A 21,241-nucleotide genomic window follows, 5' to 3' on the forward strand; every position below is an offset into this window, starting at 1 on the left:
CTTTCTTAAATGTCCACGACACAATTCGCCGAGGATCTGCAAGACGGTGGCTGGGTTACCGGACTGCTGAATATGAGGGTGGAAAATGGGCATGTCCTTCTTTTTTCTTTTTTCTTCTCTTTTCGCCTTCTTTCAATGAATCAAATATGATATTTCTGTAGGCAGAAGAACTTCGCTACAGTCGGCATTGCTTCACGTCCGTGTTCTTGCATACAATCAATTAATTTTAATGCTAGATTCGGGTTGGACCTAAGGCAATTCGGATCCTTATGTTCGAAGAAGTTGCGAAGTCTCCTCGTGCTTTCGTGAAATGTATCCTATAAATTTTCTGAGGGACTGGGACTGTTCAATGTTCGTCAATGTTCGCCCGGATATAGCCAGAACTGTTCAATCGCATCCTTTCAATATCCATTGAATCGCGAAGATGTCCAATCAGTCATTTCTGATATATCTACAATTACAAAGATTTATATGTATGTACTTGATTATTTGACCCCAGTGATCCCTGCATCCCAACTCTCCAACTCCTGCTCGAACCCATCATGGGAAAACGAACCCTCGGCTCTTACAGTCACAGCGGTAAATACAAGCAGACCGGTGGGAGCTATAACACTACCACATTCGACCGCAGCGAGTGATCTGCAGTGAAAGATAATATGGCTATCACGAACGTCGAGGGTACGAGAGTCAGGAGAGTATCCTGCGAGACGATCAGCTTCATTAAGATCAGATTAATCTGGATGGAGCATTCCCAATCGGTGCGATTCAGCGCACAAATAATATAAATGTGTAATATGAGGCGCGGTCACTTTTGCGGTCCGCTTTCAAGCACCATCCTGAGACTGGTATTTGGTAGGGGTTACATTCGTTGTGCTGTACGTATGACTTGGGCACCTACAGGGCTGGTTATCCGTATGCCCTTCCTGTTATTTCTGGCTTGAAAGGTCTTTCGAGGTCGGGAGCGCCACATGGCACCATATCCGGGAAACTTGAGAATTATTCCGTGAGAGAAGTTCGATGTGCTAAATCCGTGGTGATGGCTCCGTGTGCTACCATGTTACGTGTGTAGACCGAAGTTTTAGTCATAATCTATTAATATCCGCTGCGTGCGGCAATGTCGAGCCACAGAAACAAAAAGAAAAAATAACACAAACGCAATGTGCAAATAATGTATGTACTGGAGAAAACAACATTGACTTGTAGGGGGAAAAGAAAAAGCGGACCCCTTCGTTTTTTGCTCGGATTGAGAAAATCGGTCCGATTTCATGACATCGTGAAAGGCCAATGAGGCAAGACCTTATCCTCGCCCATTATATTTCTCATTGAAGGCATTGACCGCTGCATTACATGTCAGTTTTTTGTATCCCGTTGAGACGATATGGAGTCAAACTTACCGATAGCAATCTGTCTATACAGCCAGTTTCGGGAACTCTCGTCTTGGACAGGAATGAAAGGACCATTTGCCCCGCCCTTGAGGGTGATGCTCATGCCGGTGCGCTCTTTGGAAATCGTTTGAATATCCGTTAGGCGAATGTCCCACTCAACAGAGAGCTTTTTGGTGCGCACAAGCATGATGCGTGCGTATGTCAACAGAACCAGCATGTCTCGGCCAGGAAGCTCCAGGTGAGCGATATAGTCTTCGTTGAAGTACTTTCCATCCTCGGCGGTCTTTAGCCAGAACTGGCCAAGTGCCTCTCGCTGCGAGTAGGGGCGGACAATGCCGTCAACACCAATGAAGCGAGTCAGACGCACACGGTCAAGGCCTTCTGAGTCAAAGACAGTTGTGGTGTTTCGAACACCCTCTGCAAGGTTGGAAGCAAGATCGAATGCGCCAATGGCGGGCTTAGTAGCAAGACCCAAAACACCCTTTCCCACACCCTTGAAGAAACCTGCCATGCCTTCTTTCTCGGCACCCTGCAGGGGTGGCGAGCTAATCCACCGATACCGCTGGCTAGACTAGTTGCGAAAGCGTTTCCTCCAGCTGTGATACCGTAGAGGGCGTGCTTAGGACGGTTGCGGGACTTAGACATGCGGCGCTGGTCTTGGAACTCCTTGTCCAAAGTGGCAGCGGCGAGACCCTTGGACATACTTCCAGTGAACTTCGCCATACTATCGGAGAATCCGAAGACTGATTTCTTGACGAAGCTTGTGGCACCCTTAGCAATACCCATGCCAAGCTCCTGAGGTCGGTCGGTCATGACGAGACCCTGATAGGGCTCGTAGAACATAGCGGCCACACCGGAGCTGACGTTGTTGAACAGACCAACGGGATTGCCAAGGAAGTCAGCGGAGCCAAGAATAACATGGACTTGACGCAGGAATTCTTGAGTATAGTGGGCGCGAATATTGCCAACTAGGCTTCCAAAGGAGACACGAGCGTTCTCCAGCATTAAAGCATTCAGTCGGACCGGTGCATCGTTGACGTTACCCATTGACATGGTCATGACGTTGACAACAAACATGAGAGGATTGGATGGCTGCATGGTATCCTCTACATTGACACGCTCAGTTCGCATGAAGGAGATGTCCAGCTGCATGGGTTGCAGGTGAAGAAGCTCAAAGTACACATCCTGACCGTTATCATCCTGTTGCGGTTCAGGAATATTGAGGTCCTCATCACACAACTTTCCCTCCTGCTCCTCTGACCACGAGGCACCTGGGATCTTGGCGAAGTCCAAGACGGCGAAGATAAAGTCCTCATCTAGCTCAAGAGTCATTTGCTGCAAAAGCAACGTCGCATATTTAATATAGAGAACACCATAGGTGTCATCCTTCACGCGAGTGACCATTGCATGGAAAATAGGGTGCGCCTCCATCTCCTTTCCAGTCTTGGGAACCACACTCGGGTACAAGAGGATAGGGAAGATACCACCGTACAACTGATTGTCGATTTGTATCCACTTGATGGTTGTGTTGAGGGTCTGGTAGATCCTCGACTCCCGGTACTTGATTTCGATCTCACGGAACGTGAGATAGAGCAGCTCTTTCAATTTCTGATTGATCAAAGAGATTCCGATACCTCCCAGACGAAGCTGGGCCTTGAAGTTCACGTCCGAGTTCATCTCTTTGACCTCGAAACCAGTACTTATGCTTGCTGAAGAGGTCTGAGCCTTCCGCTGCTTGTATATACTCTTTGATGGCTTGAAGTTAGAGAGTACAAGCGTCTGTGTGGGGCCATCGGCAATGATGTTGATGTCGATGATCTTCTGGTATTCCCCGGGGTTCTTGGGTGGAATGCGCATCGGAATCAAATTACCAATCTCGGCGAGCTTGATGTGTCTTTCCTTGCCATTGCAGCTCACAACAAGAGACTTATTCTTCGTTGCCGGGTAGTCCCATGCGTAAGGCATAATACTCCTGGGCGGCAGACGATAACGAATGGGACGCCAAGTGGTTGATTGATCGTCTTCATCATCCTCAACGTTGGGGTTGGCTTGGTAGAAGATGAACTCCGTGTCGCTCTCGTTGCGCATCGAGAATGGCCAGTTGCGAGACTCGAAGCTGAAGTGCAGGAACAGCGTTGCCCCTTCCAAAATAATGTCAACCTTAATCAACTTCTGGCGCTGGTTTGCTTTAGCCAGTTTCACATGGACAGTCCCAACATCTGCGATGTTAAATGGAGAAGACCATTGATTGTTGACACCAGGGAAGCAAAGGCAGAGCTGCTTCTCAACGATTGCGCGCAAAAAATGCAGAGGAACCAGCTCTCCGCTAGTGATCTGGAGCACATTTGATGAACCTGGCTCGCGTACCAGAAGGTCTTCATTGAGCTTGCTCTTCAGAACGAACCTGGGCGAGAGAGTGACCACCTTGGTCAATTTGTACTTGCCCTCACCCTCAGCAACAGAGACACCAGAATGGAATTCAGATCTACCCTGTTGGTCGGGGAATACGACTTCGAAGGTACTTCCAATGGCCTCGAAACTCTGAGGCTTACTCCAGGTAGAATCGCCGACCTTCAAGATGGACCGATTCTTTTGGTCCTCAGCACCGTAGGAGTACATGTAGGGCAGTGCGCGGCCGCCCTCTCTCGGATCGACCCGGAGTCCTTGGCCGGCAGCATTGCGAGCGGACTGAAGGAAGCCCTTGCTTTGGATGTCCATGGGCAATCCAGTCTTGTTCAAAATAAGGTATGGACTGTAGACAGAAACCTTGAAAGCTCCACCGCTGTTCGGGATGTTGAAGTAATGAAGCTTCAACTTCAGCTGAAGACCCCGCTCATCCTTCAGGGACAAACTGTGCTCTCTGCGGTAGTCCTGCGCATTTCCGTTGATAATACCGAACTCGCTTTGCTTGAATACCGTGTCCTCCAAGTCGATGCTAAGCAAGAGCAGATGAGCCAACTCAACAACATGGACTGGACTCACGCCGCCCTTTCTCAAGAAGTTCGTCCAATCCTTCTTGGTGTTCTTGTCGTATATGCGGTACTTGAAGTCATAAGGCAGAAGATTCTGAATCTCAACCGGAGCAAAGATCCGAATCCTCATGTAAGGATACACGCTCGTCAGAGAATCCTTGCTGTCATAGGTTGCATTAACCTGGAAGTAGAATGGCGGCGACTGCTGTCCACTCTCGCTGATACATTTCACAGTGCGTGTAGGTCTTTTTATGAGGTCTTTCCAGATAAGCGCTCGTTCGACCAGTCATAGCCGAAGCCCTGGTCAGGACGAATAACAACGGAGTGGAGGTATGCTGAGCCAACAGGCGCAGGTCGAGCATCGCCCGGAAGAATCTTCTCAATCTTCAAGAGATGACCGTCATCAGGGCTGAACACACCCAGCTCCACAGGGATCTGAGTGTTGTTCTCCACAAGCAGAGGCGAGCGGAACGTGATGTACTTCACGTTGTCGGCTCCGAGATTGACCTCCACAAGGAGACGGTGGAGGACGTTGTCGCGCTTCGGCTTCAGGCCATAAACCTTTTCACCCTCACGAACAACAGGGATACGGCTGATGCTGTCGAATCCACTTCCTTCCAACTTGACTCCAACGACCCCACCATGACCTTCCGGTGTAAGGGTCTCTCGAATAGCTGTAGAGTCTTCAAATCGCCAGGGGTATTCCTCTCCGTCGCTCAATTTAGCAGCAGGGCCATCTTCTCCCGCGTTGACATCGGCCCACACATGGAGATCGAATCCAGTATAATTACGAATTCGGTAGGGAGCATCTGCGCCTCGTGGCTTGGAAAGTACATCCTCGTCATTAGAAAGGAACTGGAGCGATTTGGACGCAAGCGCAATAGTGGCCGACGTGACTGTGAGCTCCATCGTTTTGTGCGAGAAGGCATCAATGGAGAATACGTCTGGGTTGACCTCCTTCGCCATGTGGAATCCAAACTGCCAAGGCTCAATGAGGGGTTCCCAGGCGGATTTGGAGAAGTTGTAGACATTGAGGAAAGTATCGAAGCTGGTATCCATGCTCAAAGTAGATGACCAATCCCGCACATCCACATTGAATTTCTTGACACTCCAGTCCAGTAAGGGCAGGTCGTGCAAGTCACCGATCAGAATCACTCGGACACCATCGATCTTCGCTGACAGCTCTTCGCGCTTGAGAACAGCCGAGCTCTGAGGGATACTTTGGTCAATCGTCTCGACCGCCTGACTCACGACGCGGCGGGTTCTGTGGGCCAAAGTGGAAGAAGTCTTACTTCCAGACTGGGCTCGTATACCCTTCGCATCATTGATATTCTTCACCTCTCCACCCTCTAGCTGCTGTGCATTCTGAGCTCTCATCTCGGCAGCCTTGTTGACAATCTGGATTGCCATCAAAATATCACGCAGAGATAGACGGAGGACAAGAGGCTCAAGGTGTACCTCAATTGAGGTAAGAGCGGAGCCCTTGTCTTGCGGTCGACTGTCAACGGATAACTCAACGGTGAAGTCATCCAGAATGCGAAGTCGACTAGTTTCAAACTTGTCCATGCGACACAAGAACATGCCGACCTTCTGTATTTGCAATGTTGAAACATTCTGGTGGGAGATGAGAATTTCCTTAGTTCCAAGAACAATAGCCTCGGAGTGAGTAATAGTGGGGTTGGCCACCATGATAACCTGAGCATCGACCAGGTTAACCCGGAAAGACACGGTTGTTGTTCCGGCTACGCTATCTCCGGCTGAAGCTTCGGTGATGGCTTTGTCGGTGGAATCCTCCTCCCGAGTCTAATTCGGATTCGTCGACCGAGTCAGACTCTTCTTCCACAACTCCTGCGGGTTCCTCGTTGGTGAACGCAGAGTTACTGAACGACTGCAAAGCAGACAGATAGTCAAGAGCAAACATGATACGAGGACTATCAATGGTCAACATTGCAATAAGATGCTTCTCGGGTCCGGGAGACATGGACAGGCTGGCCATGAATTGCTGTTGAACATCATTGTTGATCAAGGACATGATGTTTCTGAACTTGTTCGAGTCATGTCGGCGACTGTCACGAATAGAGAAAGAGTGTATCAAAAGCTCCGACTCCAGCGAGCCATCTGTCAACATGCGAAGCTTGACTCGGGTGTCGTTGAGAGAGAATTTGGATAGACTGGAGTCCTCTAAACGGCCGACGGGTTGGTTGTCATTGGCCAGGATGAGTTCCAGTCCAACGCTGTCGACCTTGAAGATCATGTCAAGTCGCACCCATGTCTCCTTGCTAGCGCCGTCCGCAGCTGTAGCTGCGTCAGAGTCCTTCTGGGCCTGCACAGCCTTGGAAGTGGCCTCCCGTGTGGGCTCAGTAACGGATGACGGTAAAGATTCCAATGCCTCAAGCTCCTGCTGTTCAGCATCGGTTGCAAAAGCGCCAGGAATTGACTTAGATAGAGCCAGCAGGAATTTCAACTGACTCTGGGAAATCCGAAGGTTGATAGGCGACAAGGAACCTTCGATCTCCATGTCTGGACGGGGATTGTTGGCCTGGTGCTCCAAGTAGCAAATGCTGAAGTCGAGATTGACCTTCTGAATCATCTCTAGCTCTTCCACCAAGCCCTCGTCGAAGTGGAACTTCGATGTTAGACGGATGTTGCGGACACCGGTGGAGATTACATTCACGGCCGGGCTGTCCTTGGACTCGTCCATGGGAACGAACTCATTCTTAGCGTAGATTTCACCAAGGTAGGCGGTTATCGTGTCTCGAGGCCACTCAACCGCCATGGCTCGGGGGAACACCACGATCGGGGTGTTGACCACAATGTCCAGGCGCATGCGCGAGGGGTTTTCTTGGAGCTGGTTGGCTTGAGACGCGGCAGCCTGGCGCGCTGCGTTGAATATCGCTTGCATCTTGCCGAATTTGACAAGAAAATTGATAATCTTCCGGTAAGGTTCCTCCATGAAATTGATCTTGATCGACCCAGATCGTAAATAGACCTCAGAGTCGTATCCAGGGTAGCTGTCACTTTCAGGATCGAAGGTCTCGTACTTGAAGTCCGCGAAGTTATCCCCTTCAATCGTTAGAAGACGGCGTACGTCCGAGTCCTCGGGTGCGCCCAAATTGACATCGTCAACTAGTGTCAGGCTGCCAATTCGAGACTGAATGCTCATCGTGCGGCCCACAAGGAAGATTCCAACATCAGCGGTGTTCAGACTGAGTGTTGCAAGTCGAACTCCATCATTGTTGAGAATGAGCGCAATGCTTTTCAAGTTGGATTTGATGCGGATCTTTCCGGCTTGTTGAGGCGTTTCGTCCACAATGGCTGTTTCTTGAATAGCCTTGTCTGACTGCGAGCTCTCATCAACTGGCTGCTGTGGACTTGTGAAAGTCAGGAGTATGAAGTCAAGCAGGGTCAACAGCGTCTTTCTTGTGACGACAAGATTGATTGTTGAGACCGATATGTCAAGATTCATGGCGACACCTTCATATGTTGTGTCAAACTCAGGAGACTCGGGCTTCACGCGGACCATTTTCAAGTGGAAAAGATCCTTATCCTCGTCTGCATTGAATCCCTTGGACGAAATAATCCTCTTGAACTCGGGCACAGGGTTATCTTCGATATAATCATCGACACTCAAGGATTTCAGGATGACCTCGGCAACCATGTCATAAGGGCGCATGTAGAAGTCAAGCTCAAATCCTTCAGCAACCAGTTCCACCAGCAATTTATCCTTGAGTGGATCTTGCGAGTCAGATCGGAATAGGGAGCCCCGGAGGCGACCAACATTGAACTTGAACTCGAAGTCTCGGCGGTGAATGTTGTTGGAAATGTCCGGGCTCTTCTTGGCATAATCACTTTCTGACTCGGCTTCGTCGTCATCAACAACGGGAAGATCTCGTCGAGCTGCAGGTTGGAACGACGCTGATCTGGGTCTGGTAGCAATTGCTGTTTCCGCTTCTTCGGACGCTTTAGCTAGTGGACCAGCGGAATCTTTGCCTTCATCGAATTGCGGGATTGCGATGTCGATCAACTTCATCAGACCCTTGTACTTTGTGTCTGACATTGACGCATGCAGCTCTGGAAGGTGACCTGAAATTCGAGTCCGAGTGAGTTGCGTCACTTTGGGAACAATGCACATCTCGAGAACAAAGTCCACGTTGATGCGGTCGATGATATGGAAATTCTTGGATTCAACACCAGAGGTAAGCTGCGCTTTAGTTGCCTCCACTCCGGGCCCAATCAGAACCTGAGTCGAATCCAACTTGATGAGGAAACGATCATAGAGCAGGTGTTCGAGCTGCTTGTAATCTTCCTCTTCGTATTGGCGCTTCTGTTTTGATTGTAGATCTCGCATGGCCTGTCGATCGACCAGTTCACTGTTGACACTGGCATGACCCGCATCCAAAATCAAACACAGAGAGCTTTCTTGTGTAATGCTTTCGGGTACGATAATGAAAGGCGCGTGCACGTCAAATTGCGCGTCAACCTTCTTGTGTTCCTGCAAGGCAAACTCCAGGCCTGCTCGGGTCTGCTGCCGCAGGCCCTCGACAGTAGCTCCAGCGGTGTCCAAAAGTGCACCAATCGACTCCATATGCCGCTCAGGAGGCTCGAAAAATTTGACAATGCCCACCATGAACCGAGGGTTGTAGATAATTTCGATACTTTTCAGTTTGACCTTGACTGCTGTATCCGCATCGCTTTCAAGGGGATTCTTCTCCAGTTGCAGATGGAACAGGCTGTCTTCATGTTTAGTATCATCGTCACTGGCCTGAGAGGCTAGATCATCATCATCATCATTATCATCATCCGTAATGGCCTGCCGTTCCTTGACAGGCTCTGGAAGAGAGTCTTTGACCCTGACAATCTTGGGATAAAGAGTGCCAGGGGTAGTACCATCGTACATCTTCAATCCTCCAAGATCAATATCGAGGAGATATGAATCTGGGCGCTGGAGGGCCTTGGCTCGGAAATTATCAAAGACAAGTTTCATGACTTCGGTAGCTGCTCCATGAGGATCCTTCTTCAAAGTGAAACTGCCAGCCCGAAGACTCCAATCGACCTGCAGCTTGACCCATTCTCGAGGTACGTCGACACTATCCGCAAGAGCCTTCTTTTCGTCCCAATCGATGGCGCTGTACAGTTCTTGTCGCTGTTCTTCGGTCATGGCGGGCTCCTCTGATTCCTCCTTCTTGCTGCGCCAGAGCCATTCGCCCCATGACTGTTGCTGGGCGGGCTTTTTGATGCCGACATTTTCTTTGCGCAGCTGATTCCGAGCCAGAGATCGCCAGAACCTAATGTCGTCATAACTGAGCTTCCATTCCAACCTCTCCATCTCCTTAGTTTCTTCAGGTGTGAACGCTTCTTCTCGCTTCCGTTTCTTGAATAGATTGATATACGAAAGGCGATCGTCTCTGCGCTCCTTGATGTAGTCCCAAGTCCATCGTCGGTTCCGATCATGGATCTTCTTGAGGACTGCATTTCCAGCAAACTTCATCCATGCCCGAGGGTCCTCCTGAGGAGACGTTTTGGGTTGGAATCGCTTGTACTCCTGGTGGCGAATGAAGTAGTGGAACAGGTCGACCAGCATCAGGGCATCGCGATACTGGTTGTCGTCCAAAACAAATCCGAGTTCATCGAAGAGTAACCGGGCTTTCATAGCAGGCCGATCATACTTGCCTGACTTGTCCATTTCAAGTCCTGCACGACCACTGACAGGTCGAAGCATGAATTGTTTGCCTTCTTCGCCGTCAATCGCCGAGCGCAATTTTTCCATCAGCTCATCGTGACCAATACCCTGAGCCTCAGCGCCGATGTCAGAGCCTCGTCCAGTACCCAGGAGGGTCGCGTCCGTATTCCAATATACCGAAAGAGCGCCGAGAACTGCGAGTTTGTGCGTAGTGTCAGATGTGGACTGGATGAAAGTAGGTTTCCATTCCGAGTCGGTGCTGACAGCACTGAGCTCCTTTAGCGTCAATCCGACAGCGAAGGGGTGGCCAGGAGAAGCGATGGAGTCTTCATAGCGGAAATGCACGTTCTTGATTGAGATCTGGAGATTGTCTACAACGGCCGTAATCATGCTTTGGGTGAAGCTCTGGTTCCGGCGCTGTTCTTCCTGGCTCATGCCTTCAGCATTACGCTCGCGAAGAATCTCGGCACTCTCAATGCGTTCCATTTTCAAGGTGTGCGCTCTTCGATCCTCCTCTTTGGCGTCATAATCCGCGTCCTCCTTTGGTGCGGCGAGAAGGAAAACATCTTCAATGTCGACCTTGACGGGCTTTCCCCTCAAATTAGACCATGGAATGGACAAAGTGAGTTGGCCCAGGTGGCCCTCAACAACGTTCAAGGGCAGGTGTAGCTGGTCAAGCGCTTCCCGGCGTAGCTCAAGATTGCGCAGCTTGACGTCGCCTGACCAGATGCCGATATTAAGTTGCTTAGCATCGAAATTCTTTACGTAGATGCCCAAAAAGCGGTTGAGCAAGCTAGCAACCAGTCCCTCCAACATAGTTGCGAGATTTGGCCTTGGACCGGACCCGGTGATTGGGCTCTATAGCTGGTGATGTGGCTGAGCAGGGTGGGTCGTCGCGACTGGTAGTCGACCTAGCTCTGAGGTAAGTGGCAGGTCAGTAGCTATCCCCGACCTTGTAATTATGCAGAATGGGGGTGTTCTCACGCAGCATGAGAAAGATTCCTAGGTGCCCTCAAGTCCGAGATTGCTTTAAGCCATCCAAGCAGTGCTGGTGTGCTGCACGCGATACCGAGGCGGAATCTCCACCTTCGAGATGAGCGGCCAGGGTGTTTGGGAGAGAAGTCGAGAGTAAGGAACTGAAAAAGAGCAGACTCGGAAGCGATGAGATCGCAACAAGGAAGTTGGGTTATCGAAAGCCAAGCCAATGGCCGTGGAGAAGAAAGGCCACTATCTGTTACGCAAACTGGGCGAGGCCAAGGTACCGTACCCCGTACAATGCGCCCGCTGGGGACATTCCCCGACCGCCCACATTGGTACTGCACAGGGTACATCGAGGTTAAGCTTCTCTACTACTGTGACTGAAACCTGACTAGAAAGTAATGTAATCAGATTGATTTGATATTTCTCGACCCATCAATAGAAATAGATAGTCATTTCCCCCCGAATGAATGGTACTACACTGTACTGTACTGTACGCTTGTTTACTGCCAACGCAGAGTGACGTCGGTCCCGTGCTGGGCAGTCTCCAAAGCTGGCTAGTCACCTAGGGCTTCGCCTCTCGTACTCACGTGACATCACGAGACTCCCCAGCTTCACATCCGGATGCCTAAGGCAGTTAAATGCCGTTCGGGTCGCTACGGTCCGCCCGACGACCACACCTCATCATTCCGGTCACTTCATTTCTGGAGATTCTTATTTGCTCTATCTCGGAAACCCACGGCCTCCCCGACTTCAATCACGAGTCCCTTTCCGGGTTAATACCCTCATCTCCACTCTTCAAACGCTTCTTCAGCTGTTTTACAGTCCAATTGGGTCGGTTGTCCCCGCGCTTTCGCTGTACCCGAGGCTTTTCGTTCCCGCGACGTGCTAACTCGACTACACACGAAAAGCTCTCCCCGCCATGCTGTACCGCAACACCGCCGCCCGCTCTGTGCTCCGGGCCATCTCGAGCTCCAATGCCTCCGTGGCTCGCTCTTCCATGGGCGCTCCCGTCTTCAAGGCCCAGCTGACCTCGTCCGCCCGTGCCGTCCGCCCGGCCATCAAGCCCAGCTTCGCGCTCGCGGCTCACAAGCCCGTCACCACCGCTCTCGTTCGCTACGCTTCTTCCTCCGCTAAGGTAGGAAATCTGTCAGCTGGTGTGAACTTTATGGAGCATCCAATGGCTAATATGCTTTTGTACAATATAGGATGACGACGACGTCGACATGATGGCCGGCATGAAGTCCGAGGCTGTACGTTGTCCATTATCGTCCATTGAATTTCAATCGTTCAACCCATGTGCTCTATTCTAACGGTTCAATGTGACTATAGCAAGTTATCAAGGACACTTTCAGTTTGAAGGAGGTCCCCAAGGAGGCCTTGGCTCTCGGTATGGCCGGTGTTATCCCCTACCTGGCCACCTCCCTTCAGACTGTCTACCTCGCCTACGAGATTAACCGTGCCGCTGACCTCGGTGATGGTCTGATCTTCTCCGGCCAGAGTGCTGAGCTGATGCTGCACATGCTGGAGCCCATTCAGGTTGGCTACGGTGCCGTCGTAAGTGCCCCCCGACCTGTTTTTATATCGGAGCTGTCCACTGATCATTCTTGGCCTAGATCCTCTCCTTCCTCGGTGCTGTCCACTGGGGCCTTGAGTGGGCTGGCTACGGCGGCAAGTTCGGCTACCGCCGTTACGCTGCCGGTGTCATCGCCCCGGCCGTGGCCTGGCCTACTCTGCTGTTCCCCACCGAGTACGCTCTGATCACCCAGTTCCTTGCCTTCACTTTCTTGTACTACAACGACGCCCGCGCCGCTGCTGTCGGCCGTGCTCCTCACTGGTACGGCATGTACCGCTTTGTCCTGACCTTCGTCGTCGGTGCCTCTATTGTGGCCACCCTGATCGGCCGTGAGCAGATCCAGCAGAACGTCAGCTCGGAGCACACCATTACGGACAAGATCAACGCCCTGATGTTCCTGCAGAAGAAGGAGAAGGAGGAGGTTGAGGCTCGCCGCAAGGCCGAGCTCGGCCAGGATGAGGAGTAAATTCGGAGTCGCACCCGGAACCTGTAACTGTTGGGGATCTTTGAGATTCTCCCGCACTTGTCACTCGATGTTTGCATTCCCGTGATTTCCTGTAGAATATTCGCAGAACGCACGAAGGCCGAAGCCAATTGTTTTTCTTTTGTTTCACTGGCAGTTCTTCAAGCCACCAAGAGAGAGATGACGACCCACTGAGACGTACAGATAAACCTGCCGCATCCGACCAGCGGACCACGTGCATGTTCAATCGTACTAGCACGCCTAGACCGGATCTGGTAGCTAGAAGTGAGGGTCAAAAAAAAATCATCGAAACTGAAAATTCAAAGATCTCGGGGTATGCACTCGGCTAAAGGAAAGCCATTTTAAACAGTTACAGTAGGCACGGGTTGCCGCCCCGATCGGCGAGAGAGGGGCCTTTTGTCACGAAATCCCCTGGTCGAGACACTCAAAGCCCGGGACCACTGGGTCCAGAATAAAATTCGGCGATCTCGCAGATGGAAAAATTAATTAAAAATAAAATAAAAAATAAGCAGCCAAGTCTCATCGAAGCCAGAAGAGATTCTAGCGTGGAATTTCTTGAGGAAGGTAAGGCGAGAGGGTACATAACACGCCCCGGTTGCGACAGCGAACATGCGGGCGTAAGATTCCCAAACCCACAAGATCGTCCTTTTTTACCCTCGCGTGATCTACGCATCTACTCGCACGTCCCTGACTTCTTCTCCCCCTCGCGTCCCTGGCAGGATTGTTCGAGATGCTCCCCCGGGTTGTCCGTGAAATCTTTACCTTAATTTTTTAGTTATTGAAGGTGTCCCAAGATATTCCACTGGATTTTTGTCAATATCTTAGTCAGATGGTAGTTCCGGGGTTGAACCGGGTTCACCCTGTATCTCAACGTCACCACCCGCCGGGGGCAGGTGTCGCGTTCGCCCAGCATAATTGGCGAGGTGAAAGGCATTGGCACGACGGTGCATATACTAATCGTACGGACCATTCATCCAGGGGTATGCCCAGGTGGTATGTATGGGGCACCCGGCTTCGAGGGTTGTTCTTGGCTGCGACTAGATCCCCCAGGAAATGTTTCCCTTGAGCGCCTATAATTCTTCCGGCACAAGCCACTCTGCATTTCTCCATGAATAGGGAGTCAATTAGGCGCTAGTTCAATCGATAGCAGCAAAATAGGGGGGGTCTAGAACACGAGAGGAGACAGGGGAAAAATTGGGGAGTATCATGTGCCCAGATCGACGGGGCCTTGTATAGAGGGGCCTTTTTATAGATGCATGGTCCAGTCCTCGCTGATCCTGGCCCCCCCTCCGACCCTGAAATATTAGGAGGGACAAACCAGAGATAGAGATAGAGAAAAATATATAGAGATATTAGAGATAGACATGGGGGGAGAGAGAGAGAGAGAGAGATAAAAAATAAAACTAAAAGAAGAGGGAGGGTCCAAAAGCTAGAAAAACCCCCCCCCCATCCCCCTTCCCTTCTTTGACGGCGAGTAGACAGGAGAAGCAGAACTGATATGTAACCAGAGTCGAAGTGGGGGGGGGGGAAGAGTGACGAGGTCTTCTGATCAGAAAAAACCCCCGAACCGGATTTGGGCTGCTTCTTGTTCCCCTCTCTCTCTCTCTCTCTCTCTCTCTTTCTCTCCACTCTTTCCCCTTGGACATGCCCAGGTGCGAGATCCACTCTGTTGGATAAAGAGAGTCCCTTCAGCTTGCTTTCGCTGGGTTTTTGCCTTCGAGGTCTTGTCGCCCCTCGTACGTCAACGCTCCACTTTTTTTTCCTACCCTCTTCCCTGGAGCTTCCCGTATCGCCAATCGCCCAGTGCCCGCCACGTAGAATCCCTCTTCTCTTCTCTTCTGGCGTAATTCCCCCACACTTAACTGTTGGCCGTCAAACCCCCTCTCTTCCTCTCTCTCTTCCCCCTCTACATCCATTTCTCGCCACTCTACCCCAACCTCGAATATGCGCAACCCATTTGAATTGGATGGCAGCGTCGATGGTGACTCGGAGCCGCCAAACGACTTTGAGCTCCCCGACCATCCACCCTCCAACCAATTTAACGTGGAGATCCGACCGCGTCAAACCGACGACGGGGACCGCTCCTTGTTGCAGGATGAAGACCGACGAACCGACGACCTCAAGGAGCGATTCATCGGCACGATTGATCAGGGTACAACTAGCACACGCTTCATCATCTTCGATTGTACAGGTGTTCCCATTGCCAAATATCAGACCGAATTCCGGCAAATCCACGAACATCCAGGGTATGTGATCTGTTCGGTCCTGTCCTCCCGTTGCCCCCGCATGACTGGAAGCTCCCTTCCCACGGAACTCGAGAAACTCAATTAATCAAAATCATGCAGATGGCACGAGCAAGACCCCTACGAGTTGGTCGAGTCGGTCTTCATTTGTATCGAGGAGGCGATGAAAACCTTCCTTGCCCTGGGTCACTCCCGTTCTGATATCGAGGCCGTTGGCATCACCAGTCAGCGAGAAACGGCCCTCGTTTGGGACTGGGAGACTGGGGAACCCCTGCACAACGCCATTACCTGGACCGACACACGCACCGCCAATTTGGTGCGTGAATTGAAGAACAAGAAGGGCGCCGAGGACCTAGTCAACATTTGCGGTCTGCCCCTCTCCACATACCCCTCTTCGGTGACATTGCGATGGATGCTCGACAACCTCCCTGACGTCCGATCTGCCTACGATGACGGCCGTGCTGCCTTCGGTACGGTAGACTCCTGGCTCATCTACAACCTCAACGGTGGCCCGCAAAACAAGCGCCTCGTCACCGACGTCACCAACGCCTCCCGTACCATGTTCATGAACCTTGAAACTTTGCAATATGATGACCGCCTGTTGGAATTCTTCGATATCGACCGTACCAAGATCCGCCTCCCTGAGATTCTCCCCTCCGCCGACCGGGAGGGCTTCGGTGAGATCTATGAGGGTCCTTTGGAAGGATGCCCCATCACCAGTTGTCTGGGTGATCAGGCCTCGGCGCTGGTCGGTCACTGTGCCTTCACCCCAGGATCCGCCAAGAACACATATGGAACGGGTTGTTTCCTTCTTTACAACGTGGGCGAGAAGCCCGTCATCTCCAAGCACGGCCTTCTCGGCACAGTCGGATTCCAGCTGGGCCGAGATCGCAAACCCGTCTATGCCTTGGAAGGCAGTGTCGCCGTCGCAGGCAGTGGTGTTTCCTTCCTGATGAACAACATGGGCTTTTTCCGTGACTCGCGTAAGGTCAGTGATCTTGCGGCCACGGTTCCGGACAGCGGAGGCTGCATCTTCGTCACTGCGTTCAGTGGACTCTTTGCGCCGTACTGGATTGATGACGCAAAGGGCACCATTTGTAAGTTTCTCATCTCTCTAAGTTTCTCATCTCTCTAAGTTTCTCATCTCTCTGCATCCCTTTGAGCTCTACTGATCATTTGACCAAGGGGGTATTACCCACCACACACAACGAGGCCACATTGCTCGCGCGACCATGGAGGCCGCGTGCTTCCAGACCAAGGCTATTCTCGATGCCATGGAGATGGACAGCGGCAAGAAGTTGACGGAATTGGCTGTGGACGGCGGCATGAGCAACTCCGACATTTGCATGCAGGTACGTTTTCGATATTCGCCCGGCCCATGCAACGCTTTCCTCTCGCTAACTTTAATTTGTTTCTCTTAGACACAAGCCGATATCATTCAGATCCCTGTTGAACGACCCGCAATGCATGAAACCACCGCTCTAGGCGCTGCCATCGCCGCCGCCTTTGCCATCGATGTGTGGAAAGACTTCTCCGATTTGAAGCACATGAACCGCGCGAATCGAGCCACCTTCGAACCCCAAATTACCCCGAAGGCCAGCAAAAAGATGTATAAGAAGTGGTCCAAGGCAGTGGAGATGTCGCGGGGCTGGATGGATGTCGGTGAAGAATCCGACGACGAATAATCCCTTCGCGACCCCATCTCGCATATTCGATTCTTTTCTTTTACAAGCGTGACAAGCGTGACCGCAAGCCGGTCCACCTTCCAGGTCCCGACACACCATTTCTTTTTTTCTTCAACAATCCAGTCGCATCTGCCCAAACCAGACAAACCCACGACCACATTCTCATCGGATACTCGGCCGTGATTCTGAAATTTCCCATCTTTCACCCCTTTCTGTTTCCGGAGGCTCTCTGGGACATCAAGCCACACACATATCTCACCTTCCACCTATACATATTTTAGACCCCCCCTCCCTGATTAGATCGTCCCAACGCAACGGGCGCCCCGGCACGCTATCGGCTGCCACCTTCATGACCGTGATGAAAGGTTGTGTCACCCAGTTATGAATATTCGGAGGGAAAGAGCTGGCTCCTTTGGATCGTTTCCTTATTCTCCACAGTTTTCCTCTCGATTTTCTTCCTCTTTTTTTTTATCTTGATGGTTTGGCTCGCACGAGAGCGCATTGCTGTGTAAATACCAGGACAATCCTTCCATTAACTGAAATCCCAAAAAAATTTCAAAACAATACTCTTTTTCTCTCCCTTTCCTATACTCTATGTCCTATCTTCCTATATTCCATGTCCTATCTCATAAGTCATCTTAACCTCCATTTGCAACTCGCTCATATCTCATACCAATCTAGGCTCCAATGATGAGACACGAGATGCCAACGAATGATCTCATGTAGATCACCTCTCCCGGGGGGGGAAGGAAAAGCATGTAACATCATTGACAGCCCTGTCTCCACGGCCGACAATAGGCTGGAAACGAAGCCGTCCTCCCCAGATCCTACGATGGCGTCAAAGAGCTGGACGAACCAGGCACAGGATTTGGGGATCGCCGTTAAAGCGGGTATGACATCATGTGGAGCCTCCAGACCCGTGGATCCCGTGATCAAGAGAATGGGAAACCGGACCTCGGGACTTTTGCAGTGGTGATCATAGATCGAAAAAAAAAAAGACTGATGGTAGGGGTCTGACGTTATGGTCTTTTTAAAAGCTAGGTTGTTCATATTCGGGTACCGGGTTTTTGGAGGGTATGGGGATCTTCTACGTTATTCTGCGAGGGAGAGGTGGGGTGGGGCACGGGAACATGGGAGAAGTGGGAGAAATGAGGGTTAGGACTCGCTTTTGGAGAAGATAGGCATACGCAAATTTATATGTACAGGATACATGATCGGAAACAATTGCGTGGATTCGCATTAGGAAATGAGAAAGATGAATGGCAAATGGAAAATGAAAATATGAAAAATGGTATTTTCAATAGAGAGCGCCCGAACGATCCCGGGAATGCACAGTAAAATAGGCCACAGAAATACAGGTCAAGGAAATCAAACTGAAAGAGGGAAGCAACGGGAAGAGAGCTCAAATTCGAGCTCACTCGGTCGCTGTGGGTGGTCCCTCGGCTGCAGTCGACGGATTCAAGTTGGCGACTTGCAGAGCCTCTGGCAGCTTCAGTGGTGCGCTGGGGGAAGAGGATAATTTATCGATCTTCTCGCCCTTGAGCACCTTCTCCATCTCTTCCTTCGTCAGCGTCTCGTACTCGATCAGCGCCTTCGTCAAAATTTCCAACTCGTCGCGCTTCTCGGTGAGGATCTTGGATGCGCGCAGGCGGGCTTCTTCGACAAGTCGACGGACTTCTCCTTCAATTTCTTGTTTGGTTTCAGAGGAGAGGCTGTCGTAGTTGGTTGAAAGGTCGACGTTGCCCAGCTTCTTGGAGTATCCGAAGCGGGTGACCAATGTGAAGGCGGTTTCAGTGGCTTGTTGGATGTCCTGAGAAAATATCAGCATACTGAAGGGGGGATGACTTTTTCGAAGAACAACTTACTGCCGAGATACCACTGGTAACATTGTCGGGTCCAAAGATCATCTCCTCGGCGGCCTTGCCACCCATAGAGACGTCAATGTCGGACAGGTACTCAGTGTAGTTTCGCGAGACGGTGTCCATCTCGGGCAGGAAGTGGGTGATACCCAGGGCCATACCACGAGGGACAATAGTAATCTTGTAGAGAGGAGTAGCAGATCTGGAGTAATAGGCGACCAGCGCGTGGCCAGCCTCGTGGTAGGCAGTCAAAAGCTTGTCTTTGTCCTGAATGAAACGGCTGCGCGCCTCGGCGCCCATCATGATCTTGTCCTTAGCCCAGTCAAAGTCCATGGGACCAACCTTCTGCTTGCGATCACGGCTAGCGTGAATAGCAGCCTGGTTGACCAAGTTCTCCAGGTCAGCACCGGAGAAGCCAGGAGTACCACGGGCAATGATACCAACGTCCACATCAGTGCCGATCTGAACGTTTGTCATGTGATGCTTCAAGATATCCATGCGGCCACGGACATCGGGCAGACCGACAGTGACCTTGCGGTCGAAGCGACCCGGTCGAGTCAGCGCCTTATCCAATAGCTGCGGATAATTAGTAGCACCGATAATGATGACACCACTACTTTGAGAGAAACCGTCGAGTTCAGTCAAGAGCTGGTTGAGGGTCTGCTTCACGTAGGCAGCATCACGCTCGTTACGCTTCGCGCCAATGGCATCAAGTTCGTCGATGAAAATGATGGCCGGGGACTTGCTACGGGCTTGAGCGAAGAGATCACGAACGCGCTTCGCACCGACGCCGACGTAGACTTCATCAAATTCGGAGCCCGACATATAGAAGAAGGGGACACCGGCTTCACCAGCGACAGCACGGGCGAGCAGGGTCTTACCGGTACCAGGAGGACCAACCAAGAGAACACCCTTGGGGAGCTTACCACCCAAGGATGAGAAACGATCAGGGTTGAGTAGGAATTCAACCAGCTCTTGCAACTCATCCTTGGCCTCATCGCAACCATGCACATCGCTGAAGCGGACGGTTTGCTGCTGAGGCTGGGCTTCGTTGTTCTGAGGGCCTCGGATGTTCTTCAAAACACCAGTAGTCTCAACCAAAATGGTAATCAGGACGAGGGACATATACGTAAAGAAACCGAAGTAGAGCAGGAACTTGACCCAACGGAAGACGGTGCTGCCGAGCGACTCCTCCACTACAACGTAAAGAGGAGCCTCCTTGGCACCAGTTCCATTGTGCTTAGTCGCAAGTCCGATCTGCCCACCATTGTTGCGTGCAGCAACAGCCTGGCCGACGGCCTGAAGTTGTTCACTGCTGAGGTTCTGGTTTCCCGCAATGCCGGCCGCATCAGCACCGCCAACCCGCTGCAAAGCCTGTGCATAGATTGCCTCGGTTGCCGTGTTACTCGCGAATTGAGCACTTCGGTATCTTTCGACGACAATAGCCGGCATGTTCGCACGTAGAAGGGCTTGGTAAAACGAGTTCTGGGCATTTGCGCTGTTCGGGTTGTTGTTTGCGGTCTTTTCCTTTTGGGCCAACATGTTCGTAGACGGTCCGCCGAATAAAAACCTTTGCTGCTGGATCTTAGAAAGACCCTTGACCTTAGGGACCGCGCGAAGGGCGTTGATACGGAATGGTGTCAGGGTCGAGTAGGATCGAGCTGTCGAGACAGAGAATCCACGAGCCGATGGGATGAGAGACGAATTCAAAAGAGCGGTGGCTAGATCCAATCGCTATGTTAGACTCAAGCATAAAGTTGGAGAGGTTGGTCATACTTCTTTTCAGGGGCGAGAACGATGTGCGCTGGGCAGGCCAGTTCGCCATGTTCGTTCTCAACGATTTCACGGAGACGGTGTCGAGGTAGTCGGGCAACGATGCGCGCAAAGGAGTCTTTGAAAGTCAGCTAAAGGCAACGATGCTCCGTGAGTAATGTATACATACTGCCACATTCTCCTGTTGAGTAGGGTTTCTTGAGCGAGCATCGTGAATCCAGGCCTTCGGAGTTCGGCCGGTCAACTGCCGGGGAGCAGCCAACAAGCTGGACATCGAGGGCCAGAGGTCTGAAGTGACGGCGGCAACATTCTTGGAAGAGGCACAGATGTCAGTAAAGATAACAAGATGCAGGCACAGGTTGGTCCTCACAGGCCGGGCCATCGGGATTTGGAAGGCCATAGTAGTCCGATGTCGAGCGGCGCTCGGCCGCGAGGGTAAGGGAGATCTGCTCCGCTAGAGATGAGGTGTACAGCAGTAGGGCCGGACACAGATTAGTCTTAGGTTGAGCTAACAGCCATTCCCGATGATCGATCGGAAACGAGTTGATGGTGACGAGGTCTTAGTGCTCCGCTGAGTTGCGGCGAAAGACGGTTGCCACTTAGGCA

At 51.5% G+C, this 21,241-nt stretch overlaps 4 protein-coding genes across 4 annotated transcripts; 2 read left to right on the top strand and 2 right to left on the bottom strand.

Moving 5' to 3' along the window:
- Positions 1-1,297: 1,297 nt before the first annotated feature.
- N7477_008343 (membrane morphogenesis protein VPS13) lies at positions 1,298-10,853 on the bottom strand (the record flags this gene model as incomplete). The annotated part of the gene is made up of 5 exons (XM_056970006.1): positions 1,298-1,338; positions 1,395-1,901; positions 1,946-4,575; positions 4,641-6,160; positions 6,204-10,853. The coding sequence occupies 5 exons, from the start codon at positions 10,851-10,853 to the stop codon at positions 1,298-1,300; spliced, it is 9,348 nt and encodes a 3,115-aa protein (XP_056820038.1).
- Positions 10,854-11,937: 1,084 nt separating this feature from the next.
- Positions 11,938-13,057, top strand: N7477_008344 (DUF3429 domain-containing protein; the record flags this gene model as incomplete). The annotated part of the gene is made up of 4 exons (XM_056970007.1): positions 11,938-12,153; positions 12,224-12,268; positions 12,348-12,572; positions 12,632-13,057. The coding sequence occupies 4 exons, from the start codon at positions 11,938-11,940 to the stop codon at positions 13,055-13,057; spliced, it is 912 nt and encodes a 303-aa protein (XP_056820039.1).
- A 1,962-nt stretch (positions 13,058-15,019) lies between these two features.
- Positions 15,020-17,003, top strand: N7477_008345 (glycerol kinase; the record flags this gene model as incomplete). The annotated part of the gene is made up of 4 exons (XM_056970008.1): positions 15,020-15,321; positions 15,421-16,415; positions 16,504-16,670; positions 16,740-17,003. The coding sequence occupies 4 exons, from the start codon at positions 15,020-15,022 to the stop codon at positions 17,001-17,003; spliced, it is 1,728 nt and encodes a 575-aa protein (XP_056820040.1).
- Positions 17,004-18,417: 1,414 nt separating this feature from the next.
- N7477_008346 (i-AAA protease YME1) lies at positions 18,418-21,035 on the bottom strand (the record flags this gene model as incomplete). Its single annotated transcript, XM_056970009.1, has 4 exons — positions 18,418-18,813; positions 18,869-20,583; positions 20,639-20,753; positions 20,805-21,035. The coding sequence occupies 4 exons, from the start codon at positions 21,033-21,035 to the stop codon at positions 18,418-18,420; spliced, it is 2,457 nt and encodes an 818-aa protein (XP_056820041.1).
- Between the last annotated feature and the right edge of the window lie 206 nt (positions 21,036-21,241).

Source organism: Penicillium maclennaniae, assembly GCF_028827695.1.
Source record: "Penicillium maclennaniae strain IBT 15551 chromosome Unknown utg000007l:1.0-4884863.0:1.0-4888362.0, whole genome shotgun sequence".
Taxonomy (NCBI): Eukaryota; Fungi; Ascomycota; class Eurotiomycetes; order Eurotiales; family Aspergillaceae; genus Penicillium; species Penicillium maclennaniae.